At 56.7% G+C, this 22,074-nt stretch overlaps 3 protein-coding genes and 1 long non-coding RNA gene across 8 annotated transcripts; 1 reads left to right on the top strand and 3 right to left on the bottom strand.

Moving 5' to 3' along the window:
* Nucleotides 1–42: 42 nt before the first annotated feature.
* TRIM47 (tripartite motif containing 47) lies at nucleotides 43–4,548 on the bottom strand. 2 transcript variants are annotated; one of them, XM_032456812.1, is made up of 6 exons: nucleotides 3,792–4,548; nucleotides 2,604–2,699; nucleotides 2,166–2,396; nucleotides 1,788–1,986; nucleotides 1,268–1,339; nucleotides 43–1,000 (listed from the first exon to the last, which is right to left on the bottom strand). In XM_032456812.1, the coding sequence occupies exons 1-6, from the start codon at nucleotides 4,464–4,466 to the stop codon at nucleotides 360–362; spliced, it is 1,914 nt and encodes a 637-aa protein (XP_032312703.1). In that variant the 5' UTR covers nucleotides 4,467–4,548; the 3' UTR covers nucleotides 43–359. The 2 variants fall into 2 exon arrangements, with proteins under 2 accessions (XP_032312703.1, XP_032312702.1); XM_032456811.1 differs by having other exon boundaries at nucleotides 1,268–1,342; nucleotides 3,792–4,546.
* Nucleotides 4,549–7,808: 3,260 nt separating this feature from the next.
* On the bottom strand, nucleotides 7,809–14,643 carry TRIM65 (tripartite motif containing 65). 3 transcript variants are annotated; one of them, XM_032456806.1, is made up of 6 exons: nucleotides 14,012–14,643; nucleotides 12,892–12,987; nucleotides 12,413–12,667; nucleotides 12,153–12,327; nucleotides 11,954–12,019; nucleotides 7,809–11,442 (listed from the first exon to the last, which is right to left on the bottom strand). In XM_032456806.1, the coding sequence occupies exons 1-6, from the start codon at nucleotides 14,477–14,479 to the stop codon at nucleotides 10,868–10,870; spliced, it is 1,635 nt and encodes a 544-aa protein (XP_032312697.1). In that variant the 5' UTR covers nucleotides 14,480–14,643; the 3' UTR covers nucleotides 7,809–10,867. The 3 variants fall into 3 exon arrangements, with proteins under 3 accessions (XP_032312697.1, XP_006176572.2, XP_032312698.1); XM_006176510.3 differs by having other exon boundaries at nucleotides 12,413–12,646; XM_032456807.1 differs by lacking the exons at nucleotides 11,954–12,019; nucleotides 12,153–12,327 and having other exon boundaries at nucleotides 7,809–11,380.
* Nucleotides 14,284–14,955, top strand: LOC116656731. Its single transcript, XR_004311646.1, has 2 exons — nucleotides 14,284–14,423; nucleotides 14,787–14,955. It is a non-coding gene; the product is annotated as an uncharacterized LOC116656731 (long non-coding RNA).
* Nucleotides 14,956–16,709: 1,754 nt separating this feature from the next.
* On the bottom strand, nucleotides 16,710–21,844 carry MRPL38 (mitochondrial ribosomal protein L38). Of its 2 annotated transcripts, XM_032456808.1 has the most exons (9): nucleotides 21,684–21,844; nucleotides 21,380–21,559; nucleotides 19,927–20,061; nucleotides 19,632–19,840; nucleotides 19,035–19,107; nucleotides 18,819–18,864; nucleotides 17,671–17,829; nucleotides 17,285–17,421; nucleotides 16,710–17,085 (listed from the first exon to the last, which is right to left on the bottom strand). In XM_032456808.1, exons 1-9 carry the CDS (start codon nucleotides 21,748–21,750, stop codon nucleotides 16,949–16,951), a joined length of 1,143 nt encoding a protein of 380 aa, XP_032312699.1. In that variant the 5' UTR covers nucleotides 21,751–21,844; the 3' UTR covers nucleotides 16,710–16,948. The 2 variants fall into 2 exon arrangements, with proteins under 2 accessions (XP_032312699.1, XP_032312700.1); XM_032456809.1 differs by lacking the exon at nucleotides 17,671–17,829.
* Nucleotides 21,845–22,074: the final 230 nt, after the last annotated feature.

Genomic DNA, 22,074 nt, shown 5'->3' with positions numbered 1-22,074 from the left:
ACTGGGAATTCTTGGTGGGTGGAGAGAAGGGTAGAAAAGGGATTAGTCATTCAACAAATGTTTATTGAGCACCTACTATGTGCCAGGCACTGGCCCGGGAACCTGGGAGAGGAAGGGTCAGGGCAGCCTGGGGCTGACTGATTTGTGGCTCCTTCTCCCAGAAACAAGGCCTGCAGGGGCACAGGGACTGGGGAGCCTCCTCCCTGGAGGTGGAAGGCCATGTATCTGGAAGGTGGAGGCCTCTAGAAAGGAGAAGACTGGGGAATGTGTGGGACTCCGAGGCCGGTGCCTTCCCTGGGGCAAGGCGAGTGCAGAGAAGCAAGCTCCCCAGACCCCGGGGCAGTTCTGTGCCCCCTGCATCACCTCCTCTTCAGCACGGATATGCAGGACTTCTTGAGGGGCCCTATCTGCAGATGCGCATCCACGCTCTCCAGGAAGAAGGCAGGCTTGAGCCTGCGCGTGAAGAGCGCCGCAAAGTGGCTGTCCAGGCGGCTCTGGAAGGGGTCCACGGGGGAGGCTGGGGTGCCGCTCCGGCGGGCCCGGGAGGCCCTCAGCCTCCGCAGAAGGCTCATCTTGCCATCCCGCACGGCATAGAAGGCCAGGGCTCGGTCAGCGTATTCCAAGCAGACCCCGACCGTGGGAGAGAAGGGGTCAGGCAGGGCCACCTCCAGCCCGTGGAACCAGACGGAGAAGCTGCGTCCGTTCCACTGCAGGCAGCAGGAGTGGGCATTGCGGCCGAGCCGGCCCCGGTCATAGGGCTCTTGTGGGGAGAAGTCTTCGGCCATGACGCCTACACTGACCCAGCCCTCGATGATCTCCACCTCCCAGTAGTAGGTGCCCCGGTCCAGGGCGCCCTGGCCCAGCACCTGCTCACAGTGGGTGAAGCGGGTGGGCGACTCGGGGTAGTTGATGGGACACAGCACCCTCTTCACACCTTTGGTTCCAAACAGCTGCAGGAATTTGTCTGCCGTGTCGCTGTCCAGGTCCACAATGTAGGCAACTGCTCCCACAGAGGGGAGAGAGACGCAGGGCTCAGGTTCAAGGTCAAGTGGATGGCCCCTCCCTTAGGTGCCCACCTGCCCAAACACAGCCTCTCCCCTCCTCTGGAATCAGCACAACTCAGCCACCCTGGGGAGTACCCCTGAGCTGATCTAGTTCACCCCATAAACGAGGGAGAGGAATCCAAGCCCTGGTGTGCCAGGACCCAGCCCAGCAGGCTTGGGAGGGCCCAGAGTGAGCAGAGGCGTGAGCCCAGGTGTTTACTTACACTTGAGGAAGTAATCCCGGGGAGCCTCACTCTCCAGGTTGTTGGTGCTATCAGGGTCCTGGGACTCAGTATCTGCTGCAGAAGAGGAGACAGTGGGAGGGGGTGTCCCCAGTGGCCCGTGGCCCAGCTGCTGTGCAAGGGTGACCCCCTTCTGAACCTGGGACCTCCTCCTTCATCCTCCCATCATCCCAAGCCACCTGGGGACAGGCCCACGTCCAAATATGGTGCCCTGTGTTCACCCACATGCCTGGTCCTTGGGTTCTGCCCTCACTCCATTCCCTCCCTGGGTCTCAGCCCTTCTGAAGCTGGAGGGTGAACTGGGGAGGCCCTCTCTACCCGCTGGGCTGTGGCCAGAGGGGCTGACTCGTGATTACAGGGTGGTGGCTTCAGTCACAGGGCAGGATTTTGGGTCCCACCCCATGCGAGGCACAGTTTCCATCCTCCACTCCTGAATGGGCACCAGACCTGGGGGCCTGTGCAGAAAGTCTGGGCAAGGGTGAGTCACTCGAGGGGCACCCACCTTCTGGGCCTGGCTTCTGCAGCCCGTCCTCCTCACTGCTCAGCCCCCGCAGCCGCTCCCACTGCCTGGTGCAGGCTGAAGCCACCATGTCTTTCACTGCCCGCACAGCCTGGGATGACTTGGTGAAGCTGAGCTCCTGCGGGGGACCAGGCCCAGGGCCACACCCCTCCTCCAGTGTCAGCCTGAGTGCCAGGAGCTCCTGTGCCAGACAAATGCCCATTAAGGCCCTGCTGGCCACAGCTCCTCCCAGCTGGGTGGGGGACAGCTCTGCCAGGAGGCTGGCATAGCCCCAAAGGCCAGGCACCCACTGCCCTCTCCTTACTCCACCTCTTTCCTACCCGTTTCTGTGCCCTCTCTGGCCCGCAGAGCTGCCCTCACCTGCAGGAAACTGACTGAGTCAGCTTCGGGGACCTGACTGAGGTTGTGGCGGGCCCGGCTGAGCCGGCCACGCTGTTCCTCCTGCCGCCGCAGGTCGCCCTGGGAGCGGCCCAGCATGGTCGCCTCCCCCTCATCGATGAAGCCCAGCACCTCTGTCTGGAACCTCTGGAGGATGGCCACAGCCTCAGCAAACAGCCGGCTCACCCTCTCCCGCTCTGCCACGGCTGCACTCTGCACAGGACGACAGAGGGGACAGAGATGAGGGCAAAGAACATCACTGTTTGGCCATCCTTCCCAGATCCCACCTTCCCACTCTGTCCTCTTGTAGGGACAGAGACACCAGCACGAGCTGCCCTGTATGTATGCCAGGTCAGGAGAGATGCTGCCAGGAACCTGCTGCAGGAGTGGACTGGGGTGGGGGTTAGGACGGGATCTGACCTTGATGAGGGCCACCGTGCGCCGGGACTGTGCGATGCTGGCGCCCAGCTCATCCATGCGGTCCTCCACAGCGCTCAGGACTTTGGGCTGCTCGGCCTGCAAATGACACCCTCTAGGAGTAGGGGTCTGGCAGATGCTCCGCCCCTCACTGGGGTCCCAGGCCTCATGCAGGGGGAGAAGAGGGGCAACTTGGGAGTGGCATCTGTGCATAGGTGGGACTGGGAGTAGCCATGATGTCCTATAATCTGCCAGCAGTGTCTCAAGCCCAGGCTGATGCCTTTCCCAAATGCCAGGGGAGAGGGCAGGCTGGCTAGCTGTGGGGTGTCTGCCTCTCCTTTGACCCATGAGCAAGTATAGGGCCCCCTACCGTCCTCAGTGTTACCAAATTCATATGAGAACTTCTTCAGTGGGGAAGAGGCAGAGAATGAGAGTGGGGAGGGGGCGCTGCACAAGAGGGCATTCAGCTGTTCTGGAGTACACGGTCCCCAAAAAGTCTGTGTCCCCAATTCAGGACTTAAAAAAGGGGATTCCGGGCAAATCCCCTGGGTCTTATGAGTCACTGCTCCAGGCAGGAGAGACGGAAAATCCCAAGGCCAGAGGCGCCAAGACCGGGCTGGGGGCCAAGGGAAACTGGGGGCGGAAGTAACGGGATGGACAGAGCGCACACGCTCCCACCAGGGGCCCCCAGAACAACTGGACAGAGCAGTCTGTGTGCTCGGCCCACCCTCTGCGGCACTCCATCGCCTGCCACACCCATGTAAACCCGCCACACCAACCCAGGCAAATCTGAGCTAGGACTCGCATGAACCCGGCCGGCCGACCGGCGCAGCAGCCGCGCCACGGGAATCCGCCCGCCGGGACCTCGCGGACCTAATCGGGTTCCTTGATGCTTTAGAGCCCCACGGGCCCCGGCCCAGCTTCAGGCCTCTGGCCCGCTTTTCGCGTCCTTTTCTCATTCTCACTGGGCCCCTCCATCCCCCCAGTTCTCGTCTGGAGCGGTATGTCCCACAGCGAGCGGATAACACTGTCAGGACTAGAAGGGACCGCAAAGATCCTCAGGTTAGAGGAAGAAATTAAGACCCAACCTGGGAAGGATGGGGATGGGGGGGTCCCGGGCCCTCGGGGGCCTTGCGAGGCGGGTCACCTGCACCAGCCCGCTCCCGCCCATCCGCAGCGCCCGTGCCCCACCTCCTGGAGCGCGCGCTCCTGCTCCAGCGGCACGAGCTCGTGGCCTCGGTGCTCCTGGGCTGCGCAGGCCTCGCACAGGCACACGCGCTCCGCGCGGCAATAGCGCTCGAGCGGCCGCAGGTGGCGTGGGCACAGGCTCTCCTCCAGCCGGCGCAGCGGCGGCACCAGGCGGTGTCCGCGCAGCGCGGGGCTGCGCTCGTGCGGGCCCAGGTGCGCGGGGCAGAAGGAAGCGAGGCAGGAGAGGCAGGAGAGCGCGGCGGGCATGGCGGCGCCCTCGGGGCACGCGTCGCAGCGCACCGGCTCTTCGCCCGCCGGCCAAGTCTCGGGCGCGCAGGGCGCAGACGGCTCCGGGGCGCTGGGCGGCGCACTGGGCGCCGACGACTCCGGGGCTGGGCCAGGGCCGGGGCCGGGGCCGGGCCCGGGACCCGATCCCTGGCGGAGCTGCAGCAGCTCGGACAGCGTGTGGTTCTTGCGGAGCTGCAGACCGTCGGGGAAGGGCTCCTGGCACAGCGGGCAGCGGGCCGTGCCTCCCGGCCCACCGGTTCCACCCGCGCCGCGGTGGGGCCAGAGTGCGCCCAGGCAGGAGAGGCAGAAGTTATGGCCGCAGGGCAGCGTCACCGGCTCCCGGAGCGACTCCAGGCAGATGGGGCAGCTGAAGGGCCCGCTGCCGTCCATGGCTCCGCGGCCGCCGGGGCACCGCCTGTGCTGCTCCCGCCTGGGAGGGACCGGGACCGTTCGCGCTTTGGCGCCGCCCGCTGGGACCAAAGCCAAGGGTCCGGCCCCTGCCCGCCCCTGGCTCGGACCGCCCCCCAGCGCCACAGGCCGGCCTGCCCGTCCGAGACACCTGGCCCCAGCCCAGACTGCGCGGGGCGGCCTCTGGGCCTTCCTGACCCCGAGGGGCTCCTGGACGACAGCCCCTCCTGGGCCCGCCTTTCGGCTTTCTGCATGGTCAGGGCAGGGCGCTGCTGAAAGAGGAGAGAGAGAGAGGGCGGAGGGCAGAGAAGGTGAGGGGGGCACACTGGGAGCTGGGAAAGAGTTCACCCCTCCATGACCCACCCCCCAAAATTACCCTATCCCATGGCCTCCCAGGAGTTCTGAAGGGGCTGGGCGACCCTACTGGGTCACGCCGGCACCTCTGCGCTCCAGACCCCTTCGCAGCACCGTTAGCAAATTGCTGAGCTGCTGATGGCAGAGAAAAATAACTGCTGATGTGCGCATGTTTTTGCGCCATAGCGACTCTATTTACCCCCGACGGGGAACTTGGGCTTTTCCAAACCTGAAATGGGAAATTGAAGTCATCCTCAAGTCCGTCGTTTGAAGAATTCAGTTCCGGTCCACGGACACTCACGTGGTGTGCCTGGACTAGGGGTGTAGGTTCCTCAAGTGGAGGCGTTTGCTAAGGCTCATCCAACAGTGCCCTTAAAACGGTGTATTTTATTATATGTAAATTATACCTCAATAATGTTAAGTCAAAAAAAGTAGACTGGCAACAAAATGACTAATGTAGCATTGGGTTACAACCCAAAATATAAAATAAACATCCATGAGTTCACGCTGATATAAATAAATGACTGGATAAATAAATAAATGAGGGAGAAGAGACAAATTACCCATCCAGAGGAATTCAGAACAGTTTTGGTAAATACTCCAAGGTGGCGCATGACTTCCCACTCCAAAGTGTGGGCTGTGCCTAATGACTTTCTTCCAAAGGGAGCAGGAGAGTAACTTTACAGAGGAGAAACCTGATGAGCATGGACCAACTTGACCTCAGCCAGGTGAGCAAGGTCAGCAACAGCAGTGGTAAGCATGTGGACAGTAAGTACCCTTGATATGACATCATCTTTCTCCCCAAAACCCATAACCCTGGGCTAATTAAGATTAAAACCTCAGACAAATCCTGTTGGAGAGACAGACTGCACAGCGCCTGACCAGTACTCCTTGAAACTGTCACAGTTATCAAACGAAAACAAGGAAAGTCTGAAAAACTGTTACAGCCAGGAGAAACCTGAGGAAACATGATAGCTAAATGTAATGTGTATTCTGGACATGCTCCTGAAAGAAAAAAAAAAAAAAAGGATGCTAGGGAAAAAACTAAGGAAATTCACATAAATTATGGAATATAGTGAATAAGAATGTACCATCGTGGGCTCTTTAATTGTGACAAATGTCCCACAGTCATGTAACAAAAGGGGAAATTGGGAGGGAGGTATATGGGAACTCTGAATCATCTTTGCAACTTTTCTGTAAGTGTGTAACTATTCTAAAATTAAAAGCTCATTAAAAAATATAGAATAATTGAGGCAATGCTTCCTACCCCAAGGCCAGCAGACCTCCTGCTGATGGGAGGCCAAAGTACAAAGAGTAAAGGGGTGAAGAAGATCTGTCCACCTAGAGCTGGGCTTAGCCTTTTGCCCTGTGCAGGGCAGGGGGCTCTCGAAGCCTAGTACAGCCTTCGAAGCCTTTCCACAGTAACGCTTTCAAATGCACAAAACAAAATGCATAGGATTCCATGGAAACCAATAACACTGAGATACAGGCACAAAATATGAAGAAAAATCTGTGGTAAAGTTATGTATGTGTTTCTTTAACACAAGGACAAATAAGTAAAAAGATCTGATGAGGCCTAAACATTTACTGTATTTTTGAAATAGTGGTGATTATAAAAATACTTCAAGTTCTCTGTCACCTCCGTAATGTGCTATGAAAAATCTGTAATTTCTATTGGTGACCAGTCACAGGTATTGCTAATATCATTGTGGTGTGTTCTCTCCATTCGGAATAGAAAGAAATGGTAAATTTCAGTTAGAGGACAGTGAGAATAGAGTTTCCACCCCAGCTCCCAAGACCCCAGGTTAAAAATGTCTAATTTAGAAAGATGCTGTGGAGGGGAGGGTATAGCAGCTCAAGTGGTATAGCGAGTGCTTAGCCTGCACAAGGTCCTGGCCTCAATCGCCAGGACCTCCTCTAAAAAATAAATAAATAAGCCTAACTACCTAACCCCCCAAAAACTAGAAAGATGCTATATAGAGCCTCCTGGAAGGAGAGAAGAAAACTAGGATCTATTAAATATTAACAGAGAGGTGGGATCCACTCCTGGGGGATTCACGGGGAGGGGGAGGGAGAACGTGGAGGCCTGCATGAAGGAAGTGGCATTTGAGCTGGGCTTTCAGACTGCTAGGACTCAGGTGGGCAGAAAGCAGGGTGGGAAAAGATCTTCCGGGCAGAGGAGTAGCAGAGGCAACCAGCCTGGGTGTGCCCAATTTGGCAGGAAGGCGGATAATGAGTTCCATAGGAAGCACTTGATCTTGACTGTACAACTGTCGCTTGTTTGCCAAGACGCAGGAACAGTTCAGAGGCTCAGACATCAGCGCTACCCTGCCCGGAGGCTGCCTGGGCTTGCTGAGACCACAGACCCGCCTGGTTCTGGAGGGGAGAGAGGGATGCCACTTGCACTGGGGGGTGCTTTGCTCCCCATCCCACAGCCTGTTCAGGAAGAAGTGCTCCCCCAGGAAAGCAGGGAGCTGCGGTTTGTCAGGGTGGTGGCATTTTGATCCTTCATTTCCATGATCGTTGCTTTAAAGTTGCCCAATACAGTCATTATTTTTTAAATTAATTGGCTCTTAAGGGAAAGGGTAATTGACACTGTTGAGTTCTGCAGGAGCATGTTAACGCCTGCATCTCGCTCCGCCCTTGCAAGGACTGTCATGAAGGAGGGGAAATGGAATTCTGACAGGCTGCCTATCTCGCCAGAGGTCATATAGCCAGTCCTGCAGAGGCGGCAGAATTTCAATCCAAAAGGTGCAAAATGAAAACAATCCTAAACCTCATAAATGACCCTGTCTAGCTGCAGTATTGCTTCCAAAAAAAAAAAAAAAAAGTCAAACATAAACAAAAAACAAGCAAAAGCAGTCAAGCAAATGATCGTATTTAGTAAGCCAGGCCTAGCTCTGCTTGCACCGCTGAAAAAAAATGGAACTGGGGCCCGAGCCATGTCCCCACAGCAGCACTTCTTTATGCTATGATGTACTTTAAAAGTTATATTTATTTCAAAGTAATACAGAGTATTTACAAGTTAAACAATTTAATGAGGCTTATAACAAAAACCTGGCAGTCCCCTGTCCTACCTCCTCCAGATTCGTGCTCCCAGGGACAACTGGGTTCAACTTTAACCGTCTCTTCCAGCATTTACCTGCAGGTCTCTAAAGCACATGCTTATAAGCCTTGAACATCTGGATGTTTGGGCCCATATTTCTGGGGATATTGATTCTTGATCACTTCTCTTCTGTGTTGAATTCCCTGTTGTTTGGATCCCCAGTCTCCCTTTCCTTCCATTGATTTATTCCTTTATTTTTGAAAAGTACGTCCTCTGGGAGCTTCCTGACAATGCAAGCGGAAGTGTCTACAAATGTCTTTGTTCAGGCTTCGTCTGTGATTGACAGCTTGGCTGGGTATGGAACTCTCAATGCAAATCCTTTCCTGTCAGAATCTCAAAGGCCTGGCTCCATTGTCTCCCAGCTTCCAGCCCTGTGTTACTCAAAGCCACGTTTCCTGCAGTCACCCCGCTACTCCCTTCTTGGGCAAGAGCAGCCTCTTCTCTTTACCCCTCTCCTCTCTGGCCTCCAATCCAACTCCCTCCACCTCTATTGGCTCCAGAGGCCCCTGTCTTTAAAACTCTCTCCTGCCCTTGTTCTGTCTGTTTGCCCACCCTCCTGATTCTGTCTCACAGAAGCCCAGAGGCCGTGAGGAGGAGGGGGCAGGCAGAGATGCTGGAAACACTCCTAGGCTAATCAAATGTGTCCCTTTTATAAATGTTACACCCCGAAGTCCATGCTTCTTTTTCCCTCTGTACCAATACATTTTTCCTGGAGAGCAGGTGGAGAGTTCTGTCATAATCAGGTAGATGGAGTGAATTTATCTGAAGTTTTCCAGATTTGGCAATGCTTCTCCCCAACACCTAATTGAGAAGCACTGATCAGGGGAGGGTATAGCTCAGGGGTAGAGTGCAGGCTTAGCATGCACGAGGTCCTGGGTTCAATCCTCAGTACTTCCATAAATAAATAAATAAAAACCTAATTACCTCCCCCACCAAAAAATTTAAAAGGGTGGTGGTATAGCTCAGCTGGTAGAGCGCATGCTGAGCATGCAGGAGGTACTTGGCTCCATTCCCAGTACCGTCATTAAAAAACAACTACCACCACCAAAAATGGGAAGCACTGATTAATCACAGCACTCTATCAAAATTTCCGTAGCATCTCATCATATGTAAACAAAGGTTAATGGTCATGATCTAGAATACTCCCACAGAACAACAGGGAAAGGATTAACGACCCATTAAAGAAAGAAATCCATAGAGTAAGTGACCCCAAATGCCTCCCACCACGGAAGCGGAAGGACGCTGTTCTCTCTGCCCCTTTCAGAGGATGGGCTTGGCCAGTTGGACAAGTGCTGGGGCATCTGTATGACTCTGTATGCTGGGGCAGCCAGCGATGATGAGGCCGGCCCAGCCCCGCCCCACCCCACCTCCTGCCTCGCTGGGCCTTTCAGCTCTGCTGTTAACCCAGCTGTTCAGCAAGGTCCCCACTGCCTCCTGTCACACTGCTGGGGCTGCCCAGTGTAAGAACCTTCTTCCTGTTTGGGGGCCTCTCCACCTTAGGAATCTATTGGAAGCTCCTTGCCTGGCCCTGCCCTTGAACAGACGCTGCAGGGCTGAGGAGTGAGGGCCTGAGGTGGAGTTTGCAACCGTGGCCTCTGCCCGGGCCAGGTTACAATGTGGAAGGGAGATAGATTTTTTACAAATATAAAAATACTTGGTATTTTTTTTGAGTCTGCGTTTTTTGCATGTGTCATCCTTTAAAAAAAAACCTTATTACAAAATACTTATACATGAGTATATAAAACATATAACTGCAGCATAAAAGGTTATAAAGCAAACACCCTGGGAACCAGCACCCAGATCAAGTGGAACACTTCAAGGACAAAATTTCTGTTCCCCCTATGACCCAGTACCCTCAGTTCCAGAAACACAGGGAAAAACATGTACAGAGATTGTCACAGAATCATGTTCTGAGTAGCAAAAAAACAAAAGAACAGGAGTTAGCACCGTGTTGGCCCCTGCACAAATCACTGCACATAATCCCACATCTGGGGTGGGGATGCGGTGAGGATGCTAGGGGCCGAGACCCTGCCACGCTAACTTGACCGGTGTGATGGGCGCCAGGGGCACTAGCTGGCCTGACTCAAGGGTTCATTTTGGTCTTTCGTATAAAAATAGTATCTTCAAGCGCTCACTGTTTCTCTGTCGAGTGATCCCTCTTTAGAGTGTACTCTATGTTTGTACATGGCCATAAATGTGGCCAAAGCTTCCTGCTCAAAAACAGTCATCACAGCCGTATTTTTACAGCCCAAAACATTTTGCATGTCCAATAATGGGTAAATAAATTTTGGTAGTCATTAGAATGACTGTTTACATGGTAATTATTCAGGGGAAAAGTTTAACAATGTGAAAAATGCTTATGTTAAATTTAAAAAATGCAAAAATGCAACTGTTTATAGAATGCAATCACAAGGATGTACAAAGTAAAAAAGACTAAAATACACGAAAATGTTAAGGAATATAAGAGATAAAGACAAGGAGAGAGAAGGTGAAAATCAATTTTCTCAAGATTCCCTCTGGGAGTTCTTTGCTTCCACACTGTCTTGGTGGAAGGCAACCTGGGGTTTACAGGTGGATGATTTTGTCTGTCCCACTCTGTGGTGTGTCCCACACTGCATGCACGCTCCTGTGGGACCAGGAGACCCCGGGCACCGCACTGGCCTCTGAGGTCAAGGCAGCCGCCTAGAAATGTGCGCCCTTTTCATTCCCTTCAGTCCCTGTCCCCTTCAAAGAGGCTGGAAAGGTGAACTCCAGGTTGGAGGCTTCCCCAGGATCCAGGCCCAGCCTGGTCCTGAGTTGGTCTTCCGGTCAATGACTGGTCCTGTTAGAACTGCGGCCTCAAGTCCTTAGACCAGGGGCTGGGGCAGTGCTTGGGCACACAGGCACGGTGGCACCTGACCCCCAGCTCCACCCTGTGCCTTCTTCAGCTGAGCCCTGAGGCCTCTTCCTGGAGCCCTGGAGAGAGCTTGGCCTCGGGCTGATGGCATAGAGTCAGGGTCCTACCTTCAAGGAGCCAGAAAATGGGGTAGAGGGGCTGGGTGAAGAAGGCATGGAAGGTGTGCAGGGGTTGGGTCTTGGGCTCCAGGCTGTAGAAGGTCAGGCAGCCAGAGGCCAGGTCCAAGTCCACGCCCAGGAGCCGCCCTGATACCGCCGGGAGACGCTGGGCCTCCCCGTTGTGCCAGGCCTGGGCGCTGTCCTCCTGAATGCACAGCCCCCAGGAGCTGGGCCCGCGGCCGATGTTGTCTGTATGGGGCCCCTGCCTGCGCCTCGTCAGCTTCGGGTAGGCGATGCCCAGCGTCACTGAGTGGTCAGATGCACGCACCTCCCAGTAGTGCTGCCCAGCCTGGAAGCTCTGGGCACACTGCACCTGCCAGAGCTCGAAGCTGCCTGGCCTGTCTGGGCCCCGGGGCTGGCGACGGTGCTTCACCTGCTGGTCCTGCCGAGACAGGTAGAGGTGACGGTTGGCACTGACAGGATCGAAGGTCAGATTGCGATAATCTGTTGGGCAGAGACAGATGGAAGGTGAGTGGGCAAGGGAGCAGGTCCACCATCCTGTCCCCAGAAGGGACAGACAACAACTGAAGTCCCACGGACAGACCACTAGACAGCTGCCAGACATACTGCAAGCTGGACATCATCACAGCATCCAATCCTCTGTGCAACCTCTGAGGTGTGGAACCTTCCATGAGCCTCATTTCACAGATGAGAACACTTAGGTTCAGAGAGAGAACCTAACTTCAAAGTAAGTGGAAGAATTATGATCAATCCTAGGTTGTGTGCCCAGAATCTCCTTAAATACTGCACTGGCTCCATGTGGAAGAGGTGTGCATCCTGCAACAGGCATGCAGGGGATGAGGCCGGACCCAGGAAAGGACATGGAACAGACTTCCTGAACAGAACAGTCATGGCACGTGCCATACACATCCCTACACGCATGCACAACACACTCACAACACACTCACACGCACGTGCACACACAAGTGCACATGCACGCACTGGGCCTTCTTACTCTGCCAGAGTTTCCTCCTCAGTGGACAAACTGGGCTCAAGACTGGTGCCAGGGGACCTGGGGCCTCTAGGGAGCAAAGCAGTGTTTTAGGGGAGTGATGGGGAGGGGAGCTGGTGGGGGGCTGGGCCCTGACTCCCACCCCCGGTGGGAGGGACAGCTGGGCCCAGAGGGGTAGGGAGAGATCTGGAGTCAGCCTTACCAGTAGAGCCCAAGTCAGCAGCTTCGGCTGGTGCCCCAGGGTGGCCCCCCTCTTCCAGGAGGAGGGTACACAGCTGGCTCAGTGACTCCTTCAGGCCACCTAGCTGCCCATCTTCATTCCACTGAGGGAGAGTCAGTGGCCCGAGGGGCCCTGGGGGCACCAGGAGCTGCGATTCCTGAGCCCCAGGGACAGCTGCAGTGAACCCGGGCCTGAGGGGCAGGCATACTGGTCCCCCACCCCGCCACCCCCAGGCCTGGTACCTGGAGGAAGGTCTGGTCATCCAACTGCTCCAAGAGGTCGCGAATCCTGCGGTTACAGCGAGCCAAGGCTTCCAGGTGGCCCTCCAGTCGCTGTTCCTCGTCCCGGACCTGCTTCAGCACCTGTGTCTTGGCCACCTCGATGTCCCTCAGTGCCAAAGCCCGCCGCATCTCCAGGGCCTGCAGCAGGCGGCTGAACTTCCCAAAGACCATGGAGGCCAGGGCGCAGGCTGAGCTCTGGGTAGGCACGTGAGGAGCCTAGGGTAGCCAGGGCCCTGGGCTGCCCACTGGGCTGAGGGGTGGGAGGGTGGGCAGCCCAGGGCCCTGGGGTCTCTTCCCCCATTCAGCCCTTTATTTCCTGCTGCCAGGAGGCATTTTCAAGGTAGCTCACACCTACTGCCCATGGTCCCAGAGACCAGCTGGTGGCCACCTGAAGGACACAGCACGAGGACGTGGTGGGGTGGCACAGACAGGTCTTGTACCTGGATCTGGTTGCTTTGCCAGTGTAGCTCCTGCAGCTGACTCTCAGCCTGGGTGGCCTGCTGCTGGGTGAGCTCCAGCGTCGCTCTCAGCTGGGCCTGTGGTGCCCACCGGGGAATGAGTGACAAGAGGGGGCCAGGATTGGCTGTGAAGTCTCCCCTCAGCCAGTCAAAAACCACCTGCAGATGCTGGGCACCCCTCCCCAGCCACCCCAGGTGAGGCTGAGCAGTGGGACAGCACACAAAGCACCAGCCTTAATCTGAGACCTGGGAGAATTGGGTCAGAGTCCCAGGGAGACCAGGACAAAGTCCCTTCCCCACCTGGAGCAGGGTGGTGCACAGACAGAGCAGAAGCCTTGGGCTGAAGATGACTTCTGGTCCCTCCTGTAGGCGGAGCATCCCCCCATCACCCCATCAATAAGTGGGAGCAATACTTCTGGCTTAGGCAGACTTGTGGGGAAGGGGTGATAACCCAAAGCACCAAAGCTGTCTGCCAAGCGGGCAGTGCAGTGCATGTGTGAGGTGGGTTCTTCTAAACGCCTGGCCAATCTTCAGTCCTAGCTTTGGGCATGAGGGGGAAGAGGGCACCCCTATTTGGCTGTGACCTGTCTGGTCCCCTGGGGATCAAAAGGTTGTACTCTCATGAGTGCAGGACTGTCCACCTGCTAGGGCAGGCATCTGTCCCCTTACACTCCAGCATAACTTTCCTTCCCGCCTAAATTCTAGCTCCTTCAGGGCATCTACCATTTCTGGTTGGACCACCGGTTCCTCCCTCCCTCCTTATTGCTGACATCTACTGGCCTCCACTGCGACCTTTCAGGCCCAGTGCGCAGTCTTGGTCCTGAGAGGAGTAACATCTTGTCCCCACTCTCTGAGACTTGAATAGCCACACGGATTATCCTCCAACACTGTGGCTCTCGGCTCCTTGACCTCCTCACTCCATCTCAGCCACTCCTGTAACCTCACTCTGGACCTGTCACCAGCCCCCAAATCTCTATTCGAAGCATATTTTCTGACCACCACCTCCTTTCAACTGGGACTAAAAACATGGCCAAGCCGCGCTGCCGAAGCTGCCCGCCCCAGCTTGGGCGCAGAGAGCAGGGCAGGGTCCCCGGCGCGTCACCTCCCGCTCCCGGCGCTCGGCGTCCAGCAGCGCCCGCTCGTGGAGGCGACACTCGCGCACGGTGCACGCGCTGCACACGCAGAGGCCCTCGGTGCGGCAGAAGAGCTCGAGCGGCCGCCCGTGCCGGGGGCAGCGCGCGCCGGGGTCGGGGCCGGGGCCGGGGCCGGGGCCGGGGGCCGGAGCGGAGCCGGGGTCGGGGCCGGGGCCCGGCGCGGGCCGGGCGCGCAGCTCCTCCAGCACGCCGCTCAGAGCCACGTTGCGGCGCAGCTCGGCGCCGTCGGGGAAGGGCTGCCGGCACTCGGGGCACGCCTTCTCGCAGCGTTTCCACCAGTCCCGGATGCAGGCCCCGCAGAAGTTGTGGCCGCAGAGCAGCGTCACCGGGTCCTGGTAGAGCCCCAGGCAGATGGCGCAGGTCAGCTTGTCCTCCAGGCGCTGCGCGGCCATGGCGGCGGGCGGCCCCGGGCGCATCTTCAGGTTGGGCCTCTTAAAGGGACCGCGGGTCCCGCGGGCGGCGCCCGGCCGTGGGTGCCGGGGGCGGAGCCAGGACCCACCGCGGGAGAGAAACGTGACAGCCTTTCTTCCGCCCCGACCTGCTGCCACTCCCAGCGCCTGCCCGCCGCAGCGCGCCGGCTCCGACGGCTCCCGGCTTCCCTTTCCGGCGCTCGGCCCCTCCCGGCTCCGAAACACCCCCTTTCTGCCTCCTGTCATCCCAGGCTGGGAGTTTGGGTCTGGCTCTCTCCGGTCCCACCCTAAGACCTCCATCCTGCTTCCCTAGACCCTCAGTCCAGCAGCTCCTGTGCGTGGAATCCGGCCCCAGGCTCTGGAGACAAAAGGAGCCCTGGGAAACTCCTCAGACCTCCAGGCCTTCTGGCTGGGGGCCACCACGGGACCTCTTCTGAGCCCCTTACCTGAAAATCTAATACTAATAATACTAGCAACAACAATGTCTACCTCCCTGGAGTTTTGACGATTATATGGGACAGCGCATGGGAGTGCCTGGCAATGAGAATGGGGCACACAGCTAGAATGCTCTCTCCTGACCCCAAGGGCTCTGCTGCATTTCTCCTTGAGCTGAATTTCAGGCTCTTGCCAGACTGGGGTGTCTCCCTTCTCTAGGCCATGCCTAATTTTAGTTCTTTTAAACAGTGAGGTGGAAATTTCTGGTTACCAAGAGACAGGGACCAGAAAATTGGTTTCTTCATACCCCCTTTATTTATTTTTCATACCCCCTTTAAAGGAAACTCAAAAGCAATCTTCAGCTCTACTTGGAATCCCCTCTAGGTGTCAGCCCTCTGCTGGAGAGTTCCTTCTTTGCTGGTCCAGGCTGTTCTGGAACCTCACTTTTTAGAGAGGTGGTTCCCCTGCAGCTGAGCAGAGGAGAGGGGTCTTTCCTGATTGCTAACCCACCTGCCCTGGGGCAGTTGGTATTTAGCCAGCATGAGCTGGAGGAGGGTTAACTCTCCTTTCTTACTGAGTTGGCCTAATTTTTAGGCAAGCTGCCCTCTCTCTGCAATGCAGTAAGCATCTGTCTTCCATGTTGTATGTGAAGTTTCTCTTTCTGGAAAAGGTGTACAGATCTCCTCTTGATTGGCAACTAGGCAGTCTTTTCCTTTAAAGAGGAGAAATACCCTAACCACCCAGCAAGGATGCAGGGGCTTTCTGGGCCCCAAGCAGGGGGTGTGCCCAGAGATCTGAGACCTGCCTTTGCCCTGCCTTTGCTTCTTATTCAAAGCACTTGGAGGCAAGGGGCCAATGCCCAGGGCTGGCAGATTTTCTTCAAGAGGACTGTGGGAGCAGTCAGGGCCGACAACCTGCTTTTCTTCTGTACTGATCTTCAGCCACAGGATGACAGGGCCTCTGACACCCTCAGGAAGCAGAGGTGAGTGGTCACCTAGGGTGGGAGGCAGCCCACTTCCCACCCATAAAGCAAGAGTTCCACCAGGGGGCGCTCTGGCTGTTCCTAGAACACAGAACCAGACCAGCTACAGCAAAAGTCTTTGTTTCCTTCCTTCCTTCCTTGTCCTGCCACTTGCCTTTTTCATATGGTTCCTCTCACCTAGGATGTCAAGCATTCTCCCATCTGCCTCCTTTAATCAGTGTTATCCCCTGAGGCCCATTTCCCTCAGGGTTAGTCCAATTCTCGAAGTCTTTTCCACTGCCTCAATACTTCAACTATCTTCCATACAACTTAGCACTCGTCACTTGTGACTCATGTGCATAGATCTTGACAGTTTCTAAAGAGAAAGCTCAAAACTAAACCTTCTTCTGCGCCCCTACCATCCCTGTTTCCTTAGCCCACAGCGCTCCCCCCGCCCCAAGCCACAAACATATTGCTTCCAAGATGCACTGAAAGGCTGGGCTGTGGTTACAATCTTGTCAGACATCCCTAAACTGAGTCTTCAGTCAGAAGGTGAGGGGAGGATTCCGCACACCCACCACGCAGCCAGAGCACCTCAGGCGAGCCCTGCTGACACACATACCAGCCCTCGACATCCGTGGGAGGCTTCCTGGAGCGGTGGGGCATCGCAGTAGCCCAGGTTCCCCCCTACCCTAGCAACCTGGCCCCAGTCCCCTCTGCTTCCTCTGCTGCTGGCAGCACGAAGGCCTCAGCCAGAAGCAGACAAACCCGAGGAGCCAAGCAAATGCTTTCGGCTGCCGCGCACCTACAGTACTCACCTAGGCCTCCACGAGGCTCGGGGCTGGTTCCAGCAAGAGTCTTTATTCATCTCCTCCCACTGCCACCCACTGTCACCCCCAGAGAGCGTTCTTCACTCCCAAGCCCTGGTCCTGCTGGGAGGGCGGCAGAGGGCCTGCCTCAGGCAGGGCCGAGAACCCCAGTGCTTGGCCCCGGGGGCTGTCTCCATTGCTCTTGCCTGCAGAGCTTGACAGGGTGGCCTGAGAGGCCCAGTCCACTGAGGTGGGTGGCACTCTGGCCACTCAGTAGATGCCATAGGTGGGCTCGTGACTGTCCCTGTACCGGTCCAGGTAGCGCAGGGGCTCCCGGTGGGGGAAGCGCTTCTGCTTCGGGTGGTACGGGGGCGGCCGCACAAACTCAAACACCGGCTCTCGCATTTCTGCAAGAAGAATGAAGGGGCATGGGAGTGGGCTGCTGCTGGCCCGAGCCCCTCTCTAGTCTGCTAGGTGGGATACCCAGCCAGCCCACCCCAGGAGCTGCACACCTGCCGGGGGCCCTCTCCTGACAAGCCCTTCTGGCGAGTCGGGTCTGTGAGCTGAGGCCAGCCTCCACTCTCCCCCAGCCCCCTCTGCCCTTACCCAGAAGATGGTGGAAGACGTGGGTGACCGAGTCATCCCAACGGCACTGGAAGAAAGCCAGGCCAGCTGGAGTCATGGCATCTTGGTGTTTCTTGTAGAAATCAAAAGTGTGGAAGGTCCGCTGGGCAAGCTGGTAGCTACAGGAAGATGGGGAGCATTTGAGAGTGGGGAGGCGGGCACCAGAACCCCACACCCTACCTCCAGCCCCACAGGCAATCCTGAGAAGCCCCTTAGGGTCTGCCTAGCACAACTAGCCTTCTGCCCACCTCAAGGTCTAAGTTAGGAAAGAGGAGAAGTGAGCAAGACTGACCATTGCTGGGAAGCTGGCCTAAGGCTGGGGGGACTGCTGTGTGTGGTGGGGGGATGGGGGGAGGTGTGCAGATTACCAGGGTGAGGGCCGGGTGTCCCCAGAGAAGTCGATTGGCTTGTCTTGCTTGAAAAGCAGGAAGGCAAAGCGGTGGAAGCCGGTGCCCTGGGCAGGGAAGGGGGGTAGGTAGGGACATGTCTCCTGTCCTTCAGCCATCCTGTTGCCTGGGATGTTGGTTCTGGCAGGAGGAAAAGCATCTGTTAACTGCCACTAGAGGGAAGTGGCAGCAGGAACGTCCTCACTGCTATGCTCCCTCAAGACTGATGAGCTCCCTGGGAGGACAGACCCTAAGATGATCTCTGTTGTACAATCCGGCAGGAAGCAGAGCTCTGCAACCCTCGGACGGACTGCAAACTTGCGGAGGGAGCAGCAGGGGCTTAGAGACTGAGGGCTGGGGTCCCAGGACTGTCAGGTTGACAGCAAGGGCAAGCAGGCAGTTTACTGGGCCTGGGGAGCTGGTGGGGCTGCCACAGCCGTTCGGCAGGAGAGCCATGCCACCTAAGGCTACTTCTCTCTCTGCTTCCTGAAGGCTCTGGGTTTGTCAGGCAGTGTTTGCCCAGCCCGGCACTGGGATGGCCATTGGGCCTGCACCAGGTACAACTCCTCAGAGGCTCCTGCTGTACAGGTTGGTATATGCAGTTGAATAAAAGATGACAGAAACCAGCCTGAGTCACTCATCCCAATTAGCCAGAAGTCCCAAAGCTGGGGTCACCTGCATGACCTCTGCCCCCAGCCTGACGCTCAGAACCAAAGGCCAGTGAGAAAACAAAGGTAGCCCAGACTGGGCATGTCACAGCTGCCAGAGGCTTGTTATGGTCCTTTTCCCATTTGACTGTCACAGAGCCCCTCAGGGTAGCTAAGGCACATGGTGGCATCATCCTAGTTTCACAGGTGAGGAAATGAGTTCAGGGAGCCAAGAGGCCTGTGGGAGTGCCCAAGGCCATTGCCTGCTTTTTCTTCTGTAGCTGTCTTCAGCCACTGGATCACAGGGCCCCTGATGCCCTCAGGAAGCAGAGGTGAGGAACCACCTCCAAGGGTGGGAGGTTAATCCAAAACCCTACGGATAATCCATGATGGAACAAAGACTTAATTGCAGGTACAGCTCTTTCTAGGATGCCAGGGACTCCTCCAGAGCTCCTGACCCAGCCTCCTGCCCCAGGTACTCACACCAGCCAGTGGACATATTCGGCATCCGGTTCCAGCAGGTGTCCATCTGCACAGAAACACACCCTGCTGACTGAGGGCCCTGCTGCCCCTTCCCACCTCCTTCCTTGGAAGGAACCGGGGCTGGAACTCTCTGCCTGGCCCGGCCCCCAACTCCCTGGAGCCCTGGCTCATGGAAGGTGAGGGAGGCAGGAGTCCCAGTGAGCCCCAGACACCTACCCAAGTTGGTGAGCAGCAGTGTCCACATGGAGCCCTCATCTGCCTCATAGGTCACTTCTGGGGCCTGGGCAGCCTGGGGGAGAGAAAGAGGGAACTGTCACCCCCACCAGGGATGGACAAATTATTCTAAACAGATCTTCCTTCTGAAGGGCAGGAGCCTGTGGGAGCCCTGAAGGGAGAGCCCATTCTGATCCAAACGCCCTTGACAGCCCCTCAAGGTGGGCAGGTGGGCAAAGAGAGACCTATGGAAGGAACTCTGCCATTGCCTATTCAGAGATCTGAACTACAAGAAGGCCCATGTGTCGGCAGCCAGTGGCTGGGAGGGCACTCTGAAGACAGAGGGTATGTATGCCAAGTGTGCCAAGATGCAGCTTCATTTTCTGTCATTTTATAATTTTTCTTTGTAATTACTGTACGCTAGTGCTGTTTACCAAGAAATTAAAAAGAGGAGACAGAGAATAAGAACATCCCGGATCAGTCTACGCCGAGGCTGTGCTGGCGCCCTTGACCACCGTAACCACCACCTCTATACGTGCTTTCAAAAAGGAGTTGTCTGTGGCCCGTGGTGGGATGCGTCTGTGCACAGGCCGCAGTCACCTCAGTTGGTGTCACCTCGTTGCCATGGTACACAGGCATCAGGTCGTGCTCGCCCACAGCGTAGGCCACCTGCAGGGGGACTCGGGGCACGAAGGTGGCCCCGCCGAGCAGGTCGCGGTAGAGGCCGTAGTATTCGGCCAGACGCTGCTTGTGGTAGGGGCCACAGGTCTTCTCCCACTCGGCCCGCACAGCCTCCAGGGAGATGCGAGCTGGGAAGGAATGATGCCAGTTAGGATGCAGTTTAGAGGCAGGGACACACCCGGGTCCCGGGCCCCTGGCCCCTGGGACGGCTTACTTGTGCGGAGGCGAGCAGCCCGCTCCTCCTCCACGTTGGCCCGCAGCTCCTGGAGGACCCGTTTCCGCTCCAACAGCTGTTGGGTCCGGAAGACCTTAGGTGGAGGCAGCCCGATGTCAATCTTGTCTTTGGGATCTGGGAGGGAAGATGTGTTGGAGACAGTGGTATCAAGTCTTGGTTAAGCTGCCTGTCCATACCTAGTTCTCTCACTGGCCAAGCTCTGCTGCTAAGTCTAACTCTTTAGTTCACAAAACTAAAATTTACTGTGTGGTCAGCTTCACAGACCTGAACAGTGTCCAGCTGCTAAGCAAACTGGATACAAATCGAGACTATTTTCTGATCCCTAAACCAGGTCACATCATCTGTCTAAGTCATGGGAAACAGAGGCAGATGGTCATCCCAGTTGGAGTTGGGATCACCTCCAAGCCTGTTCACAGCTGGCCATGGGCTCACACCTGTGTCCTTGGCAGAATTAACAGCTGAAGCTAGAAGGACTTAAAGAAGCACTCCTCACACTTTAATGGACAAACCATACAAGTTACATAGGAAACTTGTTAAAATTCAGATTCTCCATCTGACTAGTAGGTCAGGGTAGGGCCTGAGACTCCGCATTCCTAACAAGTTCCTAGGTAATGCCCATGTTTCTGGTCCCAGAACACACTCTGAGCAGCAAGGCCCTAGAAAACTTTCAGCCCCTTTTCCTATTTATATTAGACAGTAACAGTAAGAAACATGGCTCTCAGCAGGAATATTAGTCTAAGAATTCCAATGAACTGTCTCCTTTAATCCTCACAGCGATTTTGTGACACAATCATTTTATTTTACAGTGGAGGAAACTGAACCTCAGGGAAGTCACTCCCAAGAGGCTGACTTGGGTTTAAATAAGACTATGTGGATTCCCTGCCTGTGCCCTTAACCAATATTAAAAATGCTTTCATCAATGCTTTCTAAAAGGACACATTCAGTAATTCCCTCAAGAGCAGGGTCCCTGAGTCACCTTGTCCAGGGCTTTCAATTTAATTCAGCAAAGTACTGCACACCTATGTGCCAAGCACTGCATGGGTGTGAGAGCCAATAGTGGTCAAGATAGGCAAGATCCCTGTCCTTAGGGGCACAATCCGGGAGGGAGACAGTGAAAAATGTCAGGATACGGTGCGTCAAGGTTATATGGATACTATTAAAGCAGCACGGAGAGGCGTTCTAACCGGGAATGGCGGGTGTGGAGGCTGATCGGGAAAGGATTTTAGGAGTAGACATATCTAAGGTGGAACTCTTAACAGTGAGGGAAGGGAACTTTTCAAGTAGGGAGACCAAAAGGTGTCAAAATTCCTGGTGGGACTAAACTGCCATCAGTGCGCGCGGGAAGCCAGGCAGGCCAGCCCCCTCCGCCAAGCGGGAGGAGGACGCGAGTCCCGATGCCGCCGACCACAGCCCAGCTCCGGAAGCCCCGCACCTGACTCCTCCCGGAAGTGCTCCCGGTAGGTCCGCCACCAATGTGGTTCCCGCGCCTCCTGCTCCGCCTGGCGCCGGTAGCGGTCGAAGCTGCGGTACTTCTTCAGCCGGTGTAGGTTGCTGACATCGATGTCCTCGTTGGGCATCGGCCCCAGAGGAGGGGTCCGGCGGCTCAGGGCGGCTGCAGGCAGTGAGCAGGACGTCAGGCCAGGCCCCACAGAGGCCGGGGGCGGGCGCTGGCTCGAGCCCCATGGTTAGGCTACACGGGGACCTTCAAGAGCCCTCCCCACCCCCAGAACCCTCACCTGAGGTGCTGAAGCCCCGCCACCCCCGACTTCCGCACAGCACGGCTCGCCACCAGGGCGCCGCCATTTTCTCCTTAAGACCCGGCAGAGACGGCAGGAGAGCGCCTGAGCGCACGACAGAGGCCACGCCCCTCAAGTCCCGCCCCCGCGTCCCAGTAGCCGCGCCTCCGCCCAGGCCGCGGAGCCCTCCGTCGCGGGTTCCCGGAGCTCCTTCCTCCAGGCTGAAGGTAGCTACGGGCCCTGGGCGTGCCCAGTGGGCGGCGGGGCGGAGCCGCGAGCAGTCCGGGCCGCTGCCCCCGGCCAGCCACCGGGAGGCGCCACAGACTGGCGGCGGTGTGCCGGCCGGGCAGCGGCGCTTTCCTGGTGCTACTCTCAGGGGTCGCCCCACCCC

This window comes from Camelus ferus, chromosome 16 (assembly GCF_009834535.1).
Source record: "Camelus ferus isolate YT-003-E chromosome 16, BCGSAC_Cfer_1.0, whole genome shotgun sequence".
Taxonomy (NCBI): Eukaryota; Metazoa; Chordata; class Mammalia; order Artiodactyla; family Camelidae; genus Camelus; species Camelus ferus.
Note: the sequence above shows the minus strand (reverse complement) of the source record. Positions and strands in the feature narration are given on the sequence as shown.